Genomic DNA, 24,720 nt, shown 5'->3' with positions numbered 1-24,720 from the left:
CCCCTTTTTATAATCATACTTCCTGTTGATTCTGTTCCTCTAGAGAACCCTGACTAATATATTATAGAAACCACTTCAACATTTAGAAGTCCAGGTTGCTTGGAATCTCATAGGGATAGCATCTGGATTTGTGTGTGGTCTGTGGACCCAAAACAAAGAAAGAGCAAAAGATGGAAGAGAGTCTAAGGGGTCCTTGGGAGGAGAAACAGATGTGAAGAAGAAACATAAATTTTTCATAAAATCAGACTTATCAAGCATCATGTGAAATGCTGTTGAAATAAACTATGCTAACTAGTTATTTTTATGTTCAGGATATTTGCTAAACTATTAATCTAAGGAAATATTTGTAGATTCTTTGAGACTTTCTATGAATAGTATTATCTTGTCTACAAATAGTGAGTTTCATTTCATTTTCTTTTGTTAGTGCAATGGTAAGCATTTCCAGACAGAGAGAAATAGGGGCAATGAAAGTGGACTACATTGTTATCATTCTTCTATGAAAGGGATTACAACATTTCTGTCTAAAGAAGGATATTTACTCTAGGGAGTTTTCAATGTCCTTTATCATGTTAAGAAATTCCATCATTTTTATAGTTTTCTGTGGTTTTTCCTCAATTAATGCATACCAATTTTTATTGTGTATATTTTCAAAATTTTATGATGTGAAATTTTAATATTAATTCAATCATAGTTTTATAAGCAAAAAATTAGAATACAAACCCATGTATAATTATACCCCACCTATGTCAAACCAAGGCTAAATAATAAACAGGTGCAGAAGATAGTTGTTAAAGTAAAAGTTAAATAATATGAATATATACATTACATACATAAAAATAAACACATTTTCAAACTTATCCGCATGATGAGAACATAGACACCCACATACACACCAAAAATCTTGAAAAATGAAAAGAATTTAAAAATTACAAAATATAGTGAAATGATATTTGAAAAATTTTTAAGTTAAAATTTTAAAAAATACATTAAAAATGGGAATATGGCAAAAATGGGAAAAAAGATAAGAAAAACAAGAGAAAGAATCTTAATGAAAAATAAAAGACTTATTTCCACAAAGGTGGTCAAGACTGTTGGTAGGGAGGGATTTCATTCTTTATATTTATAATTGGCTTTGTAACCCTTGAGTCAAGGGTTGTATCCCTCAGCTGTTAGCCATTGTGGCTAGGAGGCAAAGTTGATTGTAGATCTCAGTATTTACTCTCCTAGTATAGGGTGGGATAGACTGTGGAGTGCTAACAAATTATGTATTTCTATAGTGTGGGTGGTGTATAGTTCTAAATTGGGAGTTCCAGCAATTGGGCTTTAGTCTTGGCTGAACTTTAGAAGTCTGTCAATATGTGAGATTTGATACACACCCCTTATTGCTAAGGAAAGGCCAGTCTCTGCAGGATATCTGGATCTCTAGGACCTCAGGTAAAATCCACATTTAGGGCCTAGGGAATAAACCTCCACAGGTTTCACCTTTACTGCTATACATATGAATTACCTGATATCAGCCCTGGAGTGTGGATGGTCTTGTGTAGCTGCTATAGGTGTCTTCCCAACAGCTCTTATGGGGGCCAGCAACAAAGGGAGCTTTCTCTCTTTTGTATCCAGAGCCTATATGGTCCAGTAACAATTTTTTTTTATGCCTCTTTCAGTCACCGGTTCAGGAACATTATGGGAATTATAATAGACAACTACTGATAATTTCCTTGATGAATTCACTATCTCCTAGCTCTGCTCACTGCTGCACACCCCTTATACCTGATTCCAGCACCAGGTGGCTACTGGTTTCTGTATCCAGGAGCATTTTTCCTCCTGTGACTGCTTTCTGCCAGTGATCCTGGTTCCCACTTAAGTATTTGAACCATCTGCTATAGGGTGAACTATTTTTGGTTTGTCTTCATTGAACTGTTACCCCCATCACTCTGTGTCCATTAACTTCAGCCTTCCTCTCTAATCCACAGGTCTCTTCAAGCCAATTTTATTTTATTTTTTAAATTTCTTTATCTGCGGCCACTCTGTCTTCTCACTCTGCCTCTGCTCCCCCTCCCATCAGCAGCTACCACTACAGTCAAGCTAGAGAATTTCTAACATATTCTTACATCATGTTGAAAGTTTCTGACTTTCTGTGTTTCTATGGTTTCTTTTACAGTCCAGCATTAAGTTTCAGTGAGTTCCCTTAGTTACCCATGCCACTGAGGAGCTATCTTTTAATTTGTAAGTCTGTTGCTAAGGAACTACTGAGAAGTAATCCTTCCTCTAATCCACCATCTTCTCTCTCCTTCATTTCTCTTTCTGTATTTTGAGACACAGTTAGCTAAGGGGCTTACTAAATTGCTCAGGCTGTCCTGGAACTTATGACCCTCCTGCCTCAGCCTCCTTAGTTGCTGGGATTACAGGTGTGTTCCACAAGGCCTGGCACAAAATTCTATAGCTTAAAACATATTAATCACCTAATTATTTCTTTTGTTCACACTTGATTTTCCAAAGTATTACAGATATATACCATATTTTTTTTCTTAACTGTATAAACAATTTCCTTGAGTTGCTCAAGAGTTTTGAGAGACTAACATTGCATAAGAAGTTATAAACATTTAAAACAAACAAAAAAAAAACCCTCAAAAAGTTTTACTTGAAAATTTTTTCAAGCATATTTATAAAACAATTTTTTGTTTTATGTGTTCTTGGGGATGGAACCCAGGGCCATTACACATGCTAAGCAAATGCTCTCTTGCTGAGTTACACTCTCAGTCCCAAAAAAGTTTTTCAATACTTAAGTTTTCATAAAATAGCACTGCATCCTTTCTTCTTTGATTTGTTTTTCTTTTCTTTACTTCCTGACAATTACCACTTACTTAAACCATATTGCAGGTCAGGTACTCTTCTAGCCATCAAGGATGTTTCCAGGACCAAAGCAGTGGGAGAGGGTGATCAGACAGGATAGATAAATAAATAACAGGGCATATAAAGATATGTTAGAAATTGATAAGAGCTATGGAGAAAAATAAAGCATATTTATTTATGATGAGACATTCTGTGGAAGTCATCCAATTGCAAAGGAAATTATGTTTTCATTTCAAAGAGTTCAAAAAATGTGATACTGATTTGCTTGTTTCTATCGAGACTTGAAAATATGCATTAAAACCCAACAAGTTCCTGAGTTAATATTATTCTCTGGAAAATACAACAGCAAAGTAACACACAAAAAAAAGGCTGAGAAGTCAATTTGGAAATAACCATGACCTATACATAATTAAAATGGCAGATTTCATATAAGAGCTATTTCGAAACTTTGTGGTAACAAGTTCAGGTCTTTTAATTTTTTTTAAAAACTATCTTTTTAATTGTAGATGGACATATTTATTTTAATGCTTTCATTTTGTTTTTTATGTGGTGCTTAGGATTGAACCCAGTGCCCTCCATATGCAAGGTGAGCATTCTATCACTGAGCTACAACCCAGCCCCAGGTCTTTTACTTTTTGAATAAATTTATTCTTTGTCAAATTCCTGATTGTAACTTCTAGTAGAACTTCTTTTTACTAAGCATGTATAATGGGAAAGATATGTTCCTAACTATGAAAATTCCTTTTTAGATACATTCTGCCAAAATATTACTTAGACAGTCATTTACATTTTGTATAATAATCAAATTTGCAGGTGGTTACATTCTTTAACACAGCCTGTCTAATTTTAAGAAGTACTACAGTACACTTCAGGGACTTTACATCCTATAAAAATGGAAGGCACTTAAAAAATAACTTACTTTGTAGTCCTCCCAAAGGAAATTATTAAAATAACAATGTAATCAGAAGTAACGGACTACTCTGAAAGTGAAATATTAATGAGGATCTCTGCCTAAAAAAAATCATACTCTAAGTAAGAACTAAAAACTTACACTATATTAGGCAATTAAGAAGTAAGTCAGTGTTTATCTTAATAAAAACAATTTTATCAGGATAGTGGGAAGTAGCCAGATTACACCTAGTGGAGAAATCAACAGTTTGAAAATAAAGATAAAAATTTGCAAACTAGCCTTTTGAGAAATATGGATAAAAAGAGAAAGAGATTAAAGAGACAGATGGGGAAGGGGATTGGGAGTGGGGGGTGGGGGGAGACAGTAACTAAAGGGTAATCCTCCTGTTTTTAGTTTTTACTTGATGGGGACAATCTGAACTTCCCTGAGAATAAGAGATCAAAAGGAATGAGACAGCCAAGAGGGAAAACAGAGTATGAATGATGTTGCTAGCAGAACGGAATGAAAACAGAGAGAGAGACACAGAGAGAGAGGTAGGCAGGCAGGCAGGCAGGCAGGCTTGGGTAACAGTAAGTGGGTGGGATGGCCTTGAAGCGGATGAGCGATATTGCTGAGGCTCAAAAGGAGAGAAGATAAGAGTTTAATCTGAAAGAAAAGTGTAGGGCAGAGTTTCTCAAAGTGAACAGAACAGAAAAAAATGGAAGATATGTGGAGAGTACTGCACCCTGCAATGGTTAAGGAAAGCAAAAAAAGCAGATGACCAAAGTAAGTGATAATGACATTAAATACACCCATAGTTCATATATATACACACCATACAATATTTTGAAATATATGGTGTGTGTATATATACTTAAATATTTAAATCATTTGGGGTTTCTGTTGTTTGTTTACTTGTTTTGTTTTTGCTTTATTTTGATTTTTGCAGTGCTAGGGACTGAAACCAGGGGCTCCCAACTACTAAGCCACTTCCACAGCAACCCACCTCCCTATATTTGGTGCTGGGGACTTAACTCAGGAGCACTTTTACCACTAAGCCACATCCCCAGCTTTTTCTATTTTTTATTTTGAGACAAGATCAAGTTGCTTAGAGCCTTGCTTTTGCTGAGACTGGCTTTGGACTCGCAATCCTCCAGCCTCAACCTCCCAAGACACTGGGATTACAGGTGTGCACCATTGCACCTGGCCTTTGCAATATCTGTGTTTTGGCTGTGATTCCTCACATGAATTCATTTAGTTGTAGAATTTTCCACTTGTGAAGTCACATCAGTGCCCAAAAAGTTACAGATTTGGGAGCATGTAGAATTTTATCTTTTCTTATTAGGGATGCTTTATATGTTTCATTTCTAATTCTGTATCTGATATGAAAATGTAACCTCCTAAAATCATCCACTCAATTTAAAATTTCAAACAAACATGTCAAATTCTAAAACTGTATATTTAACCAGGTGTAGTAATACATGCCTGTAATGCCAGCTTCTAGGGAGACTGAGGCAAGAGAATGCAAGTTTGAGGACAACCTGGGCAATTAAGAGAGAGTCTATCTTAAAAAAAAAAAAAAAGTATAAAAGATTGGGGATGTAGCTCAGTGGAACAGTACCCCTGAGTTCAATACCCAGTAACAGTAAAATAAACAAAGGAAGGAAGGGAGTCAGGCAGGGAGGCAGGCCAACTGGCTGGCCTTAACATTTGAAGCAAAGCTATATGAATGCTCATGTCACAATTAACTTTTTCATGTTAGAAAATGTGAAATGCAACTAAAGCACTACTTATCAAGGAATCTGTAACACTAAACATTTAAATTAGGAAAGTTTAAATCAATAAACCTTAAGAAACAGTGAAGAGCTGGGGTGTGATGGTTTAGGCCTGTAATCCCAGCTACTCAGGACACTAAGGCAGAATTTCAAATTCAAGGCCAACCTGGACAATGTAGGAAGACCCTATCTCAAAACAAAAAGGGGTAAAGAAGTAGCTCAGTGGATTCAATGGGAAGAGGGAGTGGGGGGGGGGAGAGAATAACAAAACCAAAGCAAAGATAAGAAAATAATAATCTTAAAGAAAGAAAGAAAATTTAAAATAATAAGAGAAAAATCAATGAAAGCACTGGCTTCTGAGGTCAACAAAATTAGTGTTTTAGTCATAATTATTAAGAATAAACAAAAATGATGATATTAGAAATGAGATATGCAACATCACATATATTCCACATACATTTAAAGGAGAAGAAGGAACATTAAAAGTGCTTTATGACAATAAATTTGAGAATCTGAACAAACTGGAAACATTCTTTGAAAAACAAACTACTAAAACTCACCCAAGAAGTAAAAAAACAAAATAGCCCTATATGTAAAAAGAAGTTAACCGAATAGTTTTATAACATTCCCACAAAGAAATTTGAGTCCCAGATGACTTCCCTGGAGAATTCTACCATACATTAGGAAGAAATAATACCATGTCTACACAAATGGCTTGAGAAAATTGAAGAGGACAAAATACTTCCCAACCTATTCTCTCTGATCAGCATTATCTTGATTTTGCTACCAAAATTAGAAGTCATTATAGTCATTATAAGAAAAAAATAACTACATATTATTATCTTGTGAATCTAGATGTAAAAACTTTCATTTTTTTCTTTTTAAATTTTTTTTTAGAAAATTGATGCAACAACATATACAAAGAACATCATGACCATGTAGGGTGTATCCTAGAAATACTAGGCTAGTTCAACATCTGAAAACTAATCAATTCATCATTTTTTAATGTATTTTTTTAGTTGTACATGGACACAATACCTTTATTTAGTATTTTATTTTTTTAATGTGATGCTGGGGGTCGAACCCAGTGCCTCATGTGTGCTAGGCAAGTGCTCTACCACTGAGCCACTACTCCAGCCCTCAATTCATCATTTTAACAGATTAAAATAATTAATACTACTTGAAAAGATAAAGAATTTTTAAAAAAAGTTTTTAAGCTGGGTATGGTGATGCATGCCTGTAATCCCAGTGGCTTGAGAGGGCCAGTTCAAAGATAGCCTCAGCAACTTAGTGAGGCCCTAAGTAACTCAGTAAGACCCTGTCTCTAAATAAAATGTTTTTTTAAAAGGGCTAGGGATATGGTTCAGTGGTTAAGTGCCCTTGGGCTCAATCCCTGGTTACATGCCGCCACCACCACCCCCAAATCAATGATTTAAAATAAAAAGTCTCAACAAATTAGAAACCCCCTCAATTTGATAATGGACATCACTGAAAAACCTGCAATTAGCATCATAATGAATGTTGGCTAAATGTTTTCTAAGATGGTAAACAAGGCAAAAATGCCAACCCTATTTATATCTATACAGTACCAGAGATATAATGCACTACTGTTGCAACATATGACTAAACCAGTAAGGGTTACTCCAGGTGAACTGTGCTGGCACGAAATAATGACACAGAGAAATACTTTTTCTTGGGGTTCTGTGATGGCTCCTTTGACCCAGCTCCTACAAAGGAGGCAAGGCAGGCAAGAAAGAGAGCAAGGAGCACATTCTGAACCCTTTTATTGCAGAGAAGCTATTCAAATGAGACAAGGAGTCAGGTTTCAGGGGGTTGAGTCTAGCTTCCAGATGTCATGTTGTCAGCAGAATGACACCTTGGAAGGCCACGTCTATCCCATGTGCTGTGTGGATCATAGGCAGAGCAAGCAAAAAGGACACATACATCGCCAGCCCAAAGGGGCAACGTCAGTCCAGTCCAATTTGTGTGCTCAATGCTTACCATTCACACACACACAGCCCATGGCTGGGCTCACCACATACAAAGCTCCTGTCCAGAGCGGCTCAACACACTACAATAATACAAAGAAAAAGAAGGGAAGAGGAAGAAAGCAAGAAAGGGAGTGTTATGATTTGAATATGAGGTTTTCACCAAAAGCTCATGTGTGAAACAATGCAAAAATATCTAGAAGTGAAATGATAGGGTTATAATAGCCTTAACTTAATCAATGTCTTAATTTACTTGAATGAATTAAATGGGTAGGAGGAATGTAGGGTGTGGATGGAAGAGGTATGTCATTGGGGCCATCCATGCCTTTGGGGTATTCATTTTGTCCCTGGTGAGTGGAACTGTCTCCTCTTCCTGGCAATCATATCCAAGGTGCTTCTTTCCTCCACATCCTTCTGCTATGATGGTCTGCCTCACCTCAGGCTGAAAGCAATGGAGCTGACCATCTATAGTCTATGATTTCTAAAACCATGAGGCCCAAATAAGCCTTTCCTCCTCTAATTGTTCTTGTCAGGCCTTTTGGTCGCAGTGGTGAAAAAGCTGACTAACTGGAGGAAGGAAACAAAAGGAAGAAAGCTGGCTAACCAGACTGAAAAAAAAAAAAAAAAAAAAAAAACACAACTTTTTATTTGCAGGCAACATGATCATCTGTATAGAATATTCCTAAGAAATCTCCAACAACTACTAGAAATAATAAGCAAGATTAGCAAACTCCTAGTACAGAAGATCAAAATAAAGTTATCAAATATATTTATATAATTTAATAATGAATACTTATAAAGTGAAATTTTAAAACAACATGATTTATAATAGCATCAAAATGTAAGAAATAGTTTTAAATTTATGACATCATTTGCTAGACACTAAAAACCATATAGCAATAATAAATGAAAATATAAAAAACCTAAATAAACAGGGAGATATATCATGCTGTGGATGAGAAAATGCAATTTTGAGTTGTAAATTCATTACAAATTGACACACAGACTCAGTGCAATCCTAATCAAAACCTTGGGATTATAGGCATGTACCTGGCTGATGACAATATTCTACATCTTAATGGTGATGACAGTTATATAAATGTGAGCATCTGTCAAGACCCCTAGAATTTTATGTCTAAAATTGGTGAATATTTACTCCATATAAATTTTAGGTCAATGAAGCTAACCAAAGCTAACCAAATGTAAGGAGATGCACAGTATTCTCTTCCAAGATAAATAGAGGGGATTTGTGCAAGTAAATCAGTTCCAATTAAATCCTCTGCTTAGGTTGTCTGGCCACACAAGAATGAAGGCCATCTCTGTGGTTGCTGCTTTGCTACATACTTAATTAAAAACAGAAGTAAGAAGTCAGGTAGCATAGTCTATTCAACTCTGAGTTCCCAGTGACTAATGCTTAACAAACAATTGATCCTTTTAGTAAATGTATGTGAATAAAATTTAACTACACACAAACTCTTCAAAGTTTTTTGTAAAAGCCTTGGGACGTTCAATGCTTTAATCATCAATAATTAAACAAACACAATTATATTAGCCAATTTTTACATTTCACTCTTTGAAACCACTCCTGTGCTATTATTTCAAGACATAGTGAATTAATATTAAGTTTTTCAGATCAAATTTGAGTGGTCAACTTTTAATTCATGGGGCAGGTATTTTATCTACATGTTTATAATTAAATTTTCATTGTTAACATTAAGGAAACAGCTGTGAAATCTCTAAATTTTAAAATCATTTAATTCAGAATTAAATTAATTCTAAAGCATGAACTAATTCATCAACATCAAGTGCTTTATATTCTCTATATAGGAAAAATCCAGAGTTCTTCCAATGTTTGAATTATGTAGAATGAACTTATTCTTTCAGAGAATTTTATTCTAAATACTAATTATAAAACTGTTTTATATGACTAAGTATTCTGGACTAAACATCTAGAAGAAATAGCAATTACCCAGAGGATTTAAAGTAACAATAAAATAAAGCAAAACTTATTCACATCAAATTTTAAAGTAACTAAAAAACTTGAAGTGGATTTGAGTAAACTTACAATTTGTTGCTGTATGAAACTGAGAAGAAAGTTTCTGAGTAACTGAATTCCAGAATGTATACAAAATTTCAGGTTGCCCATCCTGGGTGGGGGAGGGAGAAGAAGAAGAATATTGAACACATAAAAAGTAATATTGAAAATTTATTTAAAAGAAAAAATTTAGTCATTGAACTATCAAACAATGAAATTATTGAGTGACTAAATGGGAATATATAGATGATTTAAATTATGTCTTATGCTAAAATCATCTGTTGCTGTCCTGCTCTGCCACTGACTAGTTGCATGATCTTCAGCAAAGTTGCCTAACAATTTCCTGCCCTTATGTTCTCATCTGTAAAACAGAAACTGCAAGAGTACCTACCCTGCAGAACTTTTATAAGGACTAATAAAAGTCTTGAGCCAGTGCTTGACAAAAATAAATCATCAATCAATGGTAGCTATTATTATTATAATAATTATTATCATTATCAGCATCATCTTTTGATATACAGAAGACAATTTGTGAGGCCATAAAAAAATTATAGACAAAGCATGTTTAGATCAAAGATGATTAACAAGAAAATGGTAGAAGCCTAGATACAATTTGATAAAACAAAATGCAAAAACCACAGAAATTACTACTATTACTTTCAACAAGCTTTACAAAGTATTCATCCCCCCAAAAATTATAGACAAAGTATCATTTGTTAAAAAAAGATATTTCAATATTGTTACAATGAAATCACTTTTAAATATAATATAAATAAGAGTATAATATAAATAAATGTCTAACATTTCAAAAATTATTAGTGTCATAAAAAGAAAGTTCTAATTTTGACTGTTGTAAGTGAACAAAATGACAAATGAAAAATGTTGATTTGTGATTTTTTTTTTAAAGAGCAAACTCGGCAGGCCCAAGTTATCTTTTTTTTTTTTTTGATAGTTCGACAGAATGCCTATTTTTTATTTGTTTATTTTTATGTGGTGCTGAGGATTGAACCCAGTGCCTCACGCGTGCTAGGCAAACACTCTACCACTGAGTTACATACAGCTCCAACCCAATTTATGATTTTTATACATATGCACAGAAATTTTCAATGTTATTTGTTTCTTACAAATTTGTTTCATACATCTTATGGCTTTAAATTTAATCACGTGGGAACTGTACAAATAATTGATGATTCCTTATGAATAACCACAAAATACATTCAGATTGCCAAGATTTTATACATAATGCAATCTGCTTCTCAAGTATCTTAAAGATGTTTTTCATCATATCAAAGAAATATAATTTAAAACATTGACAAAATGGAGGGAAAAAAACACCTTCAATTGATGCACATAAAACATGTTCTGACAAAAATTCTTTCAAAAACACATCTGGGAGCAGTGTTGTACATCTATAATCCCAGCGGCTGGGAAGCTGAAGCAGGAGGATCCTGAGTTCAAAGCCAACCTCAGCAAAAATGAGACACTAAGCAACTCAGGGAGACCCTGTCTCTAAATAACATACAAAATAGGGCTGAGGATGTGGTTGAGTGTCCCTGAGTTCAATCCCTGGTACCCAAACAAAAAACAAAAGAACACACACACACACACACACACACACACACACCAAACAACGTCTAGAAGTAAATTATGTCAATATAATAAAGGCCACAGCTACCAATATCATACTCAAATGTGAAACTTTCCCACTAAGATCAGAATGAGGCCAGCATGCCAATTCTCACTGCTTCTATTCATCATAATTCTAGAAGTCGTATCAGAGCAATCAGGCAAGAAAAAGAAAGAAAAAGCATCCAAATTGACAAAGAAGTAAAATCGTACTTTCAAAGATTATATGACTCAGTATGTAGAAAACTGTAATTAACCCACCACACACACACACACACACACACACACAAGAATACTTGAAGTATAATAGCATCCATAATAAAACACTTAAAAATAAACTTCACCAAAAAGGCAAGACTTTTACAATGAAAATCACAAAATATTGCTGAAAGAAATAAAGAAGACAAATAAATGCAAAGACATTTCCTATTCACAAATTAGAAGATTTAATATTGTTAAAATGTGTTTATAAATGAAAGTAATCTACTGTCTGAAAGCAATCCCAATCAAAATTACAATGACAATTTTTGCAAATGTAGGAAAAAACATCCTAAAACTTGTAGGGAATGTTAAGGGCCTCAAATATACAAATAAAGATTCCCAAGTCACTGGATTTTCCAGTGATTACTGAATATGACACCAAAGGCACCAAGAAAAGGAAAAATACACAAATTGAAAACATTGGCACAGCATAGAAAACAATAGAAAGAAAAGGAAATCTAAAGAATGGGAGAAATATTCCTTAATCATACACACACTAATGGGGTTAATATCCAGAATATATAAAGAAAATCTATTAACAACAAAAACCAAATAACCCAATTAAAAATGGGTAAAAGAATTGAACAGACATTTTTTCCAAAAGAAAAACAGAGCCAACAAATTAAAGATGCTCAACATCTTTAGTTATCAGAGAAATGGATCCCACTATCCACCCCCGCCACCAAAAACAAGCTGAAAATAATAAACGTTGCAAGAAAGTGGAAAAACTAAAAATCTTGGGCACTGTGGGAAAGAAAGTAAAATGGTGCAGTCATTATTAAAAAAAAAAGTAGGGAGGTTCCTCAAAAAATTAAAAATAGAATTACTGTATTTCAGCAATCCTACTTCCAAGTAAACATCTAAAAGCAGGATATTTGCACACTCAATATCACTGTAGTATTATCCATAAAAGTCAAGAGGTAAAAGCAACCCAAAAGTTTATCTGTGGATGAGTGGATAAAGAAAATGTTTCCTATGCTATGTATCTTTTATATATATAGTGGAATATTATTTCATGTTAAAAAGAAAATACTTTCATATGCTAAAACATGAATTAACCTTGCAAACATTATACTAAGTGAAATACATCAGTCACAAAAAGAAATACTGAATAATTCCACTTTTAGAAGTAGAGAGCAGTGATTGACAGAAGTTGGGGAGGGGAAAAAAGAGTTGTTCAATAGACAGAATTTTGGTTTTAGAAGATGAAAAAGTTCTAGAGATCTTTTGCACAAGAAGATATACATATATCATTGACACTATTGTAATGCACAATTACAAATGGTTAGAATGGTTTTATGTTGTGCTGTGCCACAATTTTAAAAAATTTTATGATTATTTTCCATTTATTTTAAAAAATAGAAACGAACTGGGTATTAAGGTTATTTTTATTTGTTTTTATGCACTAAGGTAAATGCACATTTATGTGGATTTCCTGATTAGAAACACTGGTTTATTAATTTTGCACATTTCCTAAAATTATAGGAACCCTCTATTACTGATATTAGTCCTACCTATTTAGTTTCATAATGTAGATAATTATAATTATTTTAACAATAATAATTTTCTTTCATCTGAAAATTCTGCATTTACATTCTTAAGCAACAATTGATCCAATTTTCCTTTTTGAGTATATGCATGTGTGTTCATAGAAGTACCCTAGCTGTTTAGTTTGTTTTTTTGTTTGTTTGTTTGTTTCTGTGGTGTTAGGGATCAAACCCAAGGTCTTACATAAGAAAAGGCAAGGGCTCTACCACTGAACTACATCTCTAAGGCTCCTAGTCATTTACTTTGGAGGGAGAATTAAACATGACTCATGAAATGAATTACTTTCCTTATTTCAAAAAGGTTATTTTAATGTATATTTCAGATAACTATCATAGGCTGTGATATTTTCCTTCCACAAAAATGTGAAGGAATTTCACTAGTTAAAAGAGTAAAAAATGTTTTCAAGATAATTTGTTGGTAACTGAAGAAAATGTAAATGAATTGATTTATTCATGCATTCTACTTCTTCAATTAATTACATTTTCCTCAACAATTATCCGTTATTTCAAATTTCAAAGTGAAAGTTTGTGATACTTTATTCAAATACGTTATTATTTGTCTTGTTTATCCAAACTTATTATTAACTCTTCTGCTTTCCTTTGAAAAATGTTTATTAATCCATTTATTCTATTATTTGCCTTTTGATGTGACTTTTAAAAGTAATATTTTAATTCTATTTAAATGACAAATGTTGTCATTTAGTAAGAAATTATAACTCAAATATATTTAGCTAATAGGTTGTTCTTGCTTTCATCATTTCATATTATGCTGTCTTTCTGGTTCCTTTGTTTTCTGTGTTCTGCAGAATCTTTGTTTGCTTTTATCTTCCCCAGTGGCTTGAATACTACAGATTCTGATTTCAAGTCTATCAAAGGTTACATTCCTTTTTTTTTTTTCCAAAAACAGCTTAACCTTATATGATCTCACATTTCTCACTTTGCAAAGACCAAAATTCAAATATATTTTCTGAGGCTACTGTTAAAAAAATAATTTAGAATTCTGAACTTTAAGAATTTATAAGTTAAATATCAATATCAAGATCTAAACATAATATTATATAATTATTTCCTAAATAAGTACTAGTTAATGTAGGTTAAACCTTTAGGTTAAAAATTTAGGTTAAACTCAAGCAACCACCACATTACCAGTGTTTGTGTAACATTATAATACAGAGTGAAAATACCAGTTAACAACTGGAAGAGCTAGAGAATGTACACCATAGGCATAATTTACTAAGGAAGCCATAATACAAAGGTTCAAATTCATTTACTTGTTGTGTGACTTTGAATAAGTTACTTTTGCTATACCTCAGCTTCCTTATCTGTAAAATGGAAAACCATCTCTATATTGAGTTAATACTTATGAAGTACTTAAGTGCCTGGCACAGTAAGCACTATTATCAACATTTGTCAACATTGCTACTATTTTTAATAAGTAATTTATCTTGATCATCCTTGTATCTTCAGTGTACATAATCTTATAACTAATAAATTATTCTGTGTTGATAAATTTTATGCATTAACTTTACTGGGCTATAGGATGCCCAGATATTTGGTCAAAAATTATTCTGGGTGTGTCTATAAAGGTGGGAAGGGATGGGCTGGCATTGTGGCTCAGCAGCAGAGTGCTTGCCTCGCACATGTAAGGCACTGGGTTCCACCCTCAGCAGTGCATAAAAATAAATAAACAAAATAAAGCCTGTCCATCTACAACATGTGTGTGTGTGTATGCAAAAAAAAAAAAAGTTTCTTTTTTTAAAAAAAGGTGGGTAGGGTTGAAATTAACATTTGAATCAGCAAACTGAGTAAAAGTGATTGCCTTCCTCAATGCTAGTGAGCTATATGACATTAGTTGAAGACCTTAAATAGAATAAAAGGGCTGGAGTAAAAGAAAATTCTCCTAACTGCCTTTGGGTTGGAACATTTGACTTTTTCTTGCCTCCCAACTTGAACAACGTTGGCTCTTTTGGCTCTTTCTGGGTATCCAGTCTACCAGTCCTTGAACTCAAATACACCATCACCTCCCCTGGCTCTATCTCTTGCTGAATTTAGATCTTGGAGATTATTAGTTTTCCTGATCTGGTGAGTCAACTACTTGCAATCAATCAATCATTCTAGCTATGTGTCCACCTACCTATATCTTATTAGTTTTGTTTCTCTGAGGAACCCTAAAACAATTGTTGAATAAATGAATGAATCAATAATCTACCAATCAGTCAATCCTGATGAGTTATAACTTAAAACCTAGAGATTGGGCACAATGGTGCATGCCTATAATCCCAGCAACAAAGGAAGCTGAGGCAGGAAAATCATTAGTTCTAGGTCAATCTCAGCAATTTGTCAAATTTGAAAAAGGGTCTCAGCAAGTCAATGAGACCCTTTTTCAAACTAAAAAGATAAAAAACACTAAGTATGCAGCTCCATGGTAAAGCACCCCTGGGTTCAATTCCCAGTACCAAAACAAATAAATGAATAAATAAAATATATTAAGAGCTAGAGCCAGTTACCAAAGATGCATATCAAAGATGCAAGAGGACAGATAGTTATTGGAAAAAGAATGGGTATGAAATGTTCTTAGATGAAAAAAGATGAAGCAGATTCAGAGGGTTGTGAAAGGTGTGGGAAATAATAAGAAAAAAAGCAGATTTGTAAGTAGGACATTATGTCAATATAAAACATACATATATATTAAATATATACACATGTAGGTATATGATATATAGGTTTATAAAGTGTCCATTTGGCATAGATAATAAATATACAGTATATATATACTGTGCCAAAATCTAAATAAAATATATTCGTTTTAATTATTAAAGTATTATTAAAAATGTTATGGTCAAAACTACAATATATTATACAAATGTAATTTCTTAGAATAAGAAAAAATAAAAATGTGGTGAGCCGCTTCTGCCGTTTCTGCAGACTATGGTCGCCATTACAAGATGGCGCTGGCTCCGCTGTGGTCTGTGACAAACAACTCCTAATTTGGGAGAGTTGGCGCATGACTTTTCATCACCCTATGAGAAAGCTCCACGTGGCAGCTTTGCATTGGGGCTTGAGATGCTTTATTAAGGCTGGGAGGGGCATCCGGGGGAGAGAAGAAGAACTATCAAGGGCCTGAATAAACTGCTGAAAGAAGATTCCTGAGTTGCGTCTTCCTTGCGGGCAAGGGGTCGCGACATAAAAATAAATAAAATCATTTCATTATTTCAAGTAAAATTAGTCAGTTACATACTTGTTCTATGTATTTTGAAACATAATTAATTTAACTAAATTTTAATCTAATTAGATGTCAACTAATATTTGACATTAATCTATTTATAATTTATACCAAATACTGTCTTACTTTCAAGAAGTACAATGCAATTATGTTATTAGATCAATTCAGGGAAAAGTTTGCTATTTAAACAAGTTGGAGCTGGGCATGGTGGCATATACTCATGATGCCCACTACCTGGAAGGCTTAGGCAGCAACAAAGTGAGACCCTGATTCAAAATAAAAAATAAAAAGGGCTGGAGATGTAGCTTCATGGTAAAGCAACCTGGGCTCAATTCCCAGTACCACAAAACCAAAATCAGATACATATTATTCATACAAGTAGAATAAATATAGAAAATCAGGAATAGCAAAAGTTTTCTGTTTGGATGAATCTATCATTTAGAATTAAAAGTCAGCCTTTGCTTTTCTCATTGATTTGTAACAAAATTAAATGTACACAAAGAAACTTTGAATAAGAATTTGGTTTTCAAAGTAGATATTTGGTTTCTATACCTTTATAATCCAGAACATATGATGAATTTCCTTGCTCAAATATATTTGATGGCTTCTTGTTGCACACAGAATAAGGTCCAAAACCTTCAAACTAACTATGACGTCAGAAAATCCTGACTTATATTCAGTTCTGCCACTATATATTGGCTCTGTGTCCTTGGGTAGGTGACTTCATTTTCTCAGATTTGGTTTCCTCATGTAAACAACAGGGATAATTATAAGATTTTTATTCTAGTCAATCTTTCATGGTAAAGAGCAAGTAGAGAGCATTCCAGACAGAGAGATGAACATACAGAGATATGAAAAGGCAATTCATTCCATGAGTAAACAGTGAACATTCAGGAGAAAGGGATTAGGGTTAGACAAAGACAAGGGTCAGATAAAGGCACACTTGAATTCATCACAGATACCAGTCAACTACTAAGGATTTTCATGAATGAATATTATGACCAAGTTTGTGGTTTAGGAAAAATCACTCTGATAGTAACATGGAAGATGAATAGTAGTATAATGGGGTGGTGGTGAGCCTGTAGTCAATGAGATCAGTTAGAAATTCACTGGAAAAAAAAAATCTAGGTGAAAGGGACTTTTCTCTGGCCATAGGAATAGAGGAGTACCAAGAGTAGGCCATAAGAAGATTTACATGTATTTAAGAAGGTCTGGGACTAGATATGTTCATGAAGGACCAGAAGCACAGAGATTATGCAATTAAAATGAAACTTCAGGATGAGTATCAGATAGATCGAGAGATGAGTTCATGTAAACTTGGGCCTCTGGAACCTGTCAGGCATCCATGTGGAAATTGCTTGCACAAGAGCAAGATTGAGACTACAGAAACAGATTTACATGAAATCAACAACTGGAGGTGGTAGAAACTGTTAGCATATGTGAGCTTGCCCTTGTATCACTGTCCTATACTCTAATTTTATAGTTTGCTATATTTTTCAAATTTTATAAGTAAAACACTTTAAAAGGAGGGGTAGAAGGAGAAAGAAGAATCAATGAAAAATTCTGAAGAGTGAGAGTAGCTGAGGGAGGAGAAATTTAAGGCAGAAGAAATGGTCAATCACCTCAAGAGTCAAGTTAAACAGGGCTTAAAAAGTAGGCAGCAGGATTTAGTGACTGGATCATTGGACTGCATTAAGAATTATTTGGGTAGAGTGAAAGCTTAATTTAGCAGTTTGGGACAAAACAGAAACAGGGAAGTAGAGATATAAGGCAGCTAACCATAAGAGAGAGAGAGAGAGAGAGAGAGAGAGAGAGAGAGAGAGAGAGAGAGAGAGAGAGAATGAATATGAATATGAATGTGTGTGTGTGTGTGTGTGTGTTAAAGAACCCAGGTTTTTATTTTTCTTGTTGTTGCTGTTGTCTGTTTGTTCTCAGATGGTAGACCTCGGAGAGGTCTTCCTGTCAGTGGAGGAAAAGAAAGATATGAGTAGATGTAGAAAAAAGAGAAGAGAGATGAGCCTGAGAAAGAACATACAAACTACCTCTACCTTCTACCTTCAAGACACGGGCAGGGGAGAGGAGGAATCAGCAGTATCACTCTTTGGTCCTTGATGAAGTGTTTCTAAGCATGCTTATTGAGAAGAGGTTAGAGGAAAGCCAATGAAGCAAAACTAAAATTTTTTTTTTTAAAAAAAGATGTAAAATACTTAGCAAAAAGTCTGTGCCAGAGATTCCTGTGGAGAGATCATGTAGTGGATTAAGGAAACCTGCAGATCTGATCAAAGACACCAAGTACACTGCAATTTTGAGTTAGTTCTTAATCATCTTAGTCAAAGGAGAGGAATCCTAGCAATAAGACAAAGAAAAGATTCCCTTTGCTGAAAAGTACCCTTCAGGGGAAAATGTTTTGCTGTGTTTGATTACAAAACAAAGAAGATATAGAAATTAAATATGGACTTCAATACCACAAAGCAAAATGAAAAACTTTATACAATCAAAAGAATTTCAGTTAAAAATCAAAATATTGAATTTTTATACATTTTGTTCAGAGAGAAAACAAAAATACAAGTTATCATACATTGAGTTTTATAAACCACTAAGAGTAGTCACATTATCAATACATCCTGAAATAGAACAAATAAAAACTGTAAAAATGATGGCAGGGGTGTTATGCATATAGTTTAGTGGTATAATGCTTGCCTAACATGAAAAGAGCCCTGGGTTGATCCCCAGCATCACAAAACAAACAAACAAAACAAAATACCATTTTGGATACCATTCAGTAGATTCTTTTCCAGAATGTTAACAGAGTTATCTCTGGATGAAAGGATCAAAGTGATGGTTTCTTGTTTCTTTTGACTATTTCAGAGTAATATAGACATTTAAGTGTTAATTTTAAATCGAATAGTCAATTCTCAATGTAAAAATATTTGACACTGCAATATGTAGGTTAAAAAGTAAATGTTCCACTTCATACTCAAATTCCTGATCACATGCCCTTCCCTAGAGATCACTGTTAAGCTACAGTGTTAAAGGATTTTAAAACTCTTTCCAAATAGTTTACTGCAGATCAGTCATTTTTTCTTTATCATCACTCCCCCTAAAGATAAAATTAAATAATTAACTATAGTTATATACTTATAATACATGTTTCTGAAGGAGAAATGAAATTTTATATAAATTACATATAGCTAGTGTATAATCCTTATGCATAGCATAAATTATGCTTATATATAACACATGTATTATAAGAGATGAGTAGATGTAGAAACAAGAGGGATGAGCATGAGAAAGAAGATACAATCTACCTTTACCTCTGAGACAGGGGGCATGAGAGGAGAAATTCCTTAAAAAGAGAAGATAAATACTAAGGAATAAGATTTTATAAAACAGGGTTCAATTTTGGAGGCAATGAACTATCGTAATGTCTGAATTTTGTGCCTATACCTTCCCCAACATAAAAATTAGAACTATTTTCTCCCTCTTGGGGTTAAATTGCACCTGTTAGAATGCATGGTTAATTAGTATTTTAAAAATTCAATAAGCAAAATTAATTTTTTTGAATTGTCGCTGAAATTCAATTTAGAATCATATTCTCCTCAAAACATTGTTTCCTTAGCTTCCCTCACCACACTCACATGCTAACATTTTTACTTATTGTTTATAAATTATAAGCATGACATAAAATATGTATAATATAAAATACACAGAAATAGTTTAAAATACTTGAAAAAATTTATAGGTAGAAATTATACTATCTTTCCCCATCTCAAAATGTATACTTGACTTAAGAAAATAGGCTTCTACATAAATATTGTGAATTTTTTTTTTTACTATTTTACCCAGTACTGGAGATTAAACTCATGGTATCACACATGCTAGGCAAGCTTCTAATGACATCTATAACTGCCTTTTCTCTTTTTTTTTCTTTCTTTTTCCCCCCTCAGTGCTGGAGATTGAGCACAGTGTTTCCCACATACTAGGGAAGTTCTACATCACTGAGCTACATCCCCACCCTTGCCCTCAATAACTGAGATCTCCCAAATTTATGTCTCTATCCCAGACATAAATAAACTGCCTAAATGACATCTATTATATTTTACAGGTGAGATATGGATATCTGAGCACCTAAAAGCAAGCACATGCCATACAGAACTCATCATTATTCCTCTAAATGTGCTTCTCAATTTGCACTCACAATGAAGTCACCACTATCTACCAGAAGTCTTATCATCCTTGAAACCTTATTCTCCATCTCACCACTTCTGCAAGTTTTAGCTTCTGAGTAATTCTCAAATCGATTCACTCAAATTTCATTCAACTGTTTAAGCTAAATTGAATTCCCTTAAAATTTTTCTGTTGAAGTCATAATCCCTTGTACCTCAGAATATGGATGCATTGGACACAAGGTGTTTAAATTAATTAAATGAAAATTAGGTCATTAGGAGAGTCCCTGATACAATAAAAATGGTAACTTTAGAAAAAGAGGAAATTTGGACACATGCATACAGAAGGAAGACAAAAGAGGATAATAATCTACACACCAAAGAAAGAAGCCTAGAACAAATCCTTCACTCATATACCACACAGGAACCTACCCTGCTGAAACCTTCATCTAAGATCTCCAGGCTCTAGGATGTAAAAAGATACATTTCTGTTGTTTATTCCACTCAATCTGTGGTACTTTGTTGCAGCATCCCTCACAAATTAATATGATCATGTTATCTTTTTCTGAATCACTGTCAACAGTTTACTTTTCTCTATGGTTGGCACCCTCCAATCTACAGACTATGGTGCAGTTAACATCATGTTTACAAATTATAAATATGATCATATCACTTGTGCTTAAGAAAAAGTTCAAAATACATATAACATATAACTCTCTTGGCCTCTCAAACCACATATTACACTGTTCTTTCCCCTTCAGTTTATCAAAAGAATAATGTTTCATCCTTTTTGTATACTTCTCACTTTAATCAAGCTACCTCCAGTCATCATTTGCATAAAAGCTTTTTAATATTCACCATATGAAGTCAAAACATATTTTCATAGACCCTGAAAGTCTTCATAAACTATTACAATTTTAAATAATCATTAATATTCAGATGGCCCCAATTGACAATGGTTCTAATTATGACATTTTGATTTTGCAATGGTGCAAAATTGATACACATTCAATGAAAACTATTTTGCAATTTTGAATTTTGATCTTTTCCCAGGCTAGCAATATCTACAATGATTCTCTCAAGATAGTGAGCAGCACCAGCACGTCACAGCTCCAAGTTAGCCATATAATTATAAAGGAAAATAACCAATATTCTGTGGAGTTCTGTGTTGATAAGCTATGATATTTTACAGGTGAGGTATGCAAAATACATTTGGAAAACTTAACGATATTTTCACCTTATGATGGGTTTGATGGGATTATAAACATGGATTTATACACATCATAAGGGATGCATAAAAAAGCATCCATTTTAACATATATTTACAAATTGATTAAAATTCAAGTTTAAATTCTTAAGGATCTGCAGTTAATATGTTAAAGAAGTCAAGAGAGTTGATTAAAACGAAACACTATAATGCTTGCTTTATAACATCAACATATTAGCATTCTTTGATAAAACTCCCTCTAGTCAATAAAACTGACATACTAAATAATGAACTAATAAAAACTAAATTAATTTTTCCAGGGATGGGGGGAGGTGGGAACTGGGAATAACTTAGGGGCACTTAACCACTGAGGCACATTCCCCACCCCTGTTTTGTATTTTATTTAGAAACAGGGTTCACTGAGTTGCTTAGCATCTGTGAGGCTGGCTTTGAACTCGTGATCCTCCTGCCTCAGCCCCCAGAGCTGCTGGGATTACAGGCATGCACCTCAGCACCCAGCATGAAATTAAGTTTTAAACTACCTATGTATTGTTTTCTTTCTTTCCCAACTATTTATCAATCAAACAGTAAGTACAAATTTGCCCATTGTTCCTTTCTTTAGAAAATAGGCAGGAATAAAAAAGTAAAATAATTTTAAAAATTTGTTTTTAAAAAGATTGAATGATATCCACAAGATAGAATAGGAAGCCCCAGAACACACTCCCTCACAAAAATACAACATAATAAAAGTATATGTTCCAAAAAGCCTTTCTGAGAACTCACTCATTAATGTAAAACTCTTAAGTTCATTTTTTTTCTTTTTTTATTTGTTCTAATTATGTATACATGATAGCAGAATGCACTTCAATTCGTTATACACAAATGGATTAAGTCATTCTTCTAATATGCTATAACCCTAAAGCCTGGGGTGCACATCCCATCACTAATTATGGACATTTGACCCCAGTGCAATCCCATCTTTTGCATTGCCTTTGAGCTCACAAATTCTCATTGTAGTCTCAACTATTTTCTGTATATGTATATATATTTGTGTGGTGCCCCTGCTCCACCAATTCTTTACTCTTTGAAACTTTCTAACATATAGCGAATCAGTTTGTACTGTAGCAACAGGGTCTTTAAGAATATCTGGACCCCAGACTAGTAACAGTAGAAATCTCCTAATGTAAAGAATATTTACTGATAATATTTGACTTAAAATATCTTACTACCTCATCACTATTCAATATTTCAAATTGAAAAGCCACAGATAGAAAAGTTGAAGATTTTACTTACAATAATAAACAATTTCAAATTTAGGTGCCCTTAAAGTTTTCTAAGTAGAGTCTTTAATGCTATTATAAAATCATTTGATATGTCTAAAAGGGTAAAAGAAAACACATTCTTTTTCATAGTTAAAATTGTCATTAGTACTATAGCTGCACAAAATGCTGAACACATTCCAAATTTAGCCTAATGCATCCTACACACAGATTAAAAGATTCTGTTAGACAATAAAAATTGCTGGCTTAGAAAATGAAAAGTATCATATCTATACTCCTACACACAGCTAAAGTGTTTTAATTCTGCAGATGAGAATCTACAACCTGTATTCCACTATGTATTTCTGAATAATTTGTCAATAATTTGCTACATTCATTTCAAGCAAAGTGTTATACGCAGTATTAATGATTATACAGTGAACTCTTAGCTGGTTTTAAAAGATATCAAAATTAATCTTCTAAATGTCTGAAAATAGGCCAAAAATTCTCATTTAAAAAATAAATGATCTATCCATTTGTGCAAGGTTTAGAAAATACAATAGAGTAACAGAAAAAGAACATTAAGCATAAAAATGTTATGAATTATATGAACAGATAGGTATGTTTTCTAATGATCATATGAACCGAAGATAGCAGTCTAATTTTACAAGTCATCCAGGGCATTTATTAAATTAAGCAGAAAATGAAATAGTTACTTCAATTTAAGTTACCTCAATTTCAAAAGGCTCTACACTTAAAATATCCCTAAGATTTTATTATATTTGATATAATTTGACCCAATTACGATTGCTTTATATTCTTTGACATGATAGACATCTAAAACAAATCCTTCTCAACTAATCAAGTATAGAAACAGTGAATACTAGCACACACAGTTTTTTTCTGTTATTTAAAAATCAACAGCTTAGCAAACACCAAGGCAGATTTGGTGACATTAAGCTGACAACTAAAAGCTTTAAAATAAGTCCAAATGTTTATCTTTCCCTGATTAAAAAAAAAAAAGTATATAAACGAATTAATAATTCTCACAAGACTTGATAACACACAAATAAGGAAAGTTATTTTCACAATTTTTAATTTTTTTAGTTGTAGATGGACACAATACCTTTATTTTATTTATTTATTTTTACGTGGTGCCGAAGATTGAGCCCAGTGCCTCACACATGCTAGGCAACTGCTCTACTGCCCAGCCACAGCCACAGCCCCTTATTTTCACTATTTTTATATCTACAAAATTACCATGTTAGATCATACATAATCCACTTTATTTAAATGACACAAATCTTGATATGTTTAAAATAAGTATCTGATATTGACTTGTTTTAGAATGAGATCAATGATTTAAATTTTTGATATTTTTCATGAATTAATATACAGGCAAATTATGTTATTAAAACTTTTTTAAAATGTGATTTTCATTATGGCAGGGTTCTTTTTGTACCTAGCATTTAGTTAGTTTATGAACCCTAAATATAAATTTCAGATTAAAAATACTAAAATAATATTATAATAGCCAGTCTCTGAATTAAGGCTACATTTTGCTTCATTTTCTCTCATAATACTACAGTTTTATGATAAGTATTACCATCTCCATTTGATATCTGAGATTCTAAATGTTATATAACCTTTGCATAATCAGTATTCACAAAGCTGAGCTTAAGTTCTTATTCACTATACTATCTTGCCTTTGACTTTGCTTGAACAGGTATAAAGAAAGAAGACCTTTAAGATTCAGTTTTCCAAATGCTAAAAACCTATCTTACTTTTAAGATAATTATTGTAGTTATTTTAAAATACTGAAAAAGAATCTCCACCATAACTATAGTCCAGATTATAATATATATATATATATATATATATATATATATATATA

General features: G+C 33.2%; 1 protein-coding gene across 5 annotated transcripts in view; it reads right to left on the bottom strand.

The window, feature by feature from the left end:
* The window catches only part of Cog5 (component of oligomeric golgi complex 5), a 360,858-nt gene that overhangs the window by 119,791 nt on the left and 216,347 nt on the right, over positions 1 to 24,720 (bottom strand). For all 5 annotated transcript variants that reach the window (XM_015488339.2, XM_048786107.1, XM_048786106.1 and 2 more), the window contains one exon: positions 9,568 to 9,649. In XM_015488339.2, coding sequence (XP_015343825.1) covers positions 9,568 to 9,649 — 82 coding nt within the window. The remainder of the gene's footprint in view (positions 1 to 9,567; positions 9,650 to 24,720) is intronic.

This window comes from Marmota marmota, unplaced genomic scaffold (assembly GCF_001458135.2).
Source record: "Marmota marmota marmota unplaced genomic scaffold, marMar, whole genome shotgun sequence".
In the NCBI taxonomy this organism is placed as follows: Eukaryota; Metazoa; Chordata; class Mammalia; order Rodentia; family Sciuridae; genus Marmota; species Marmota marmota.
The sequence above is the reverse complement of the archived record's forward strand: the minus strand, read 5'-3'. Positions and strand labels throughout refer to the sequence as shown.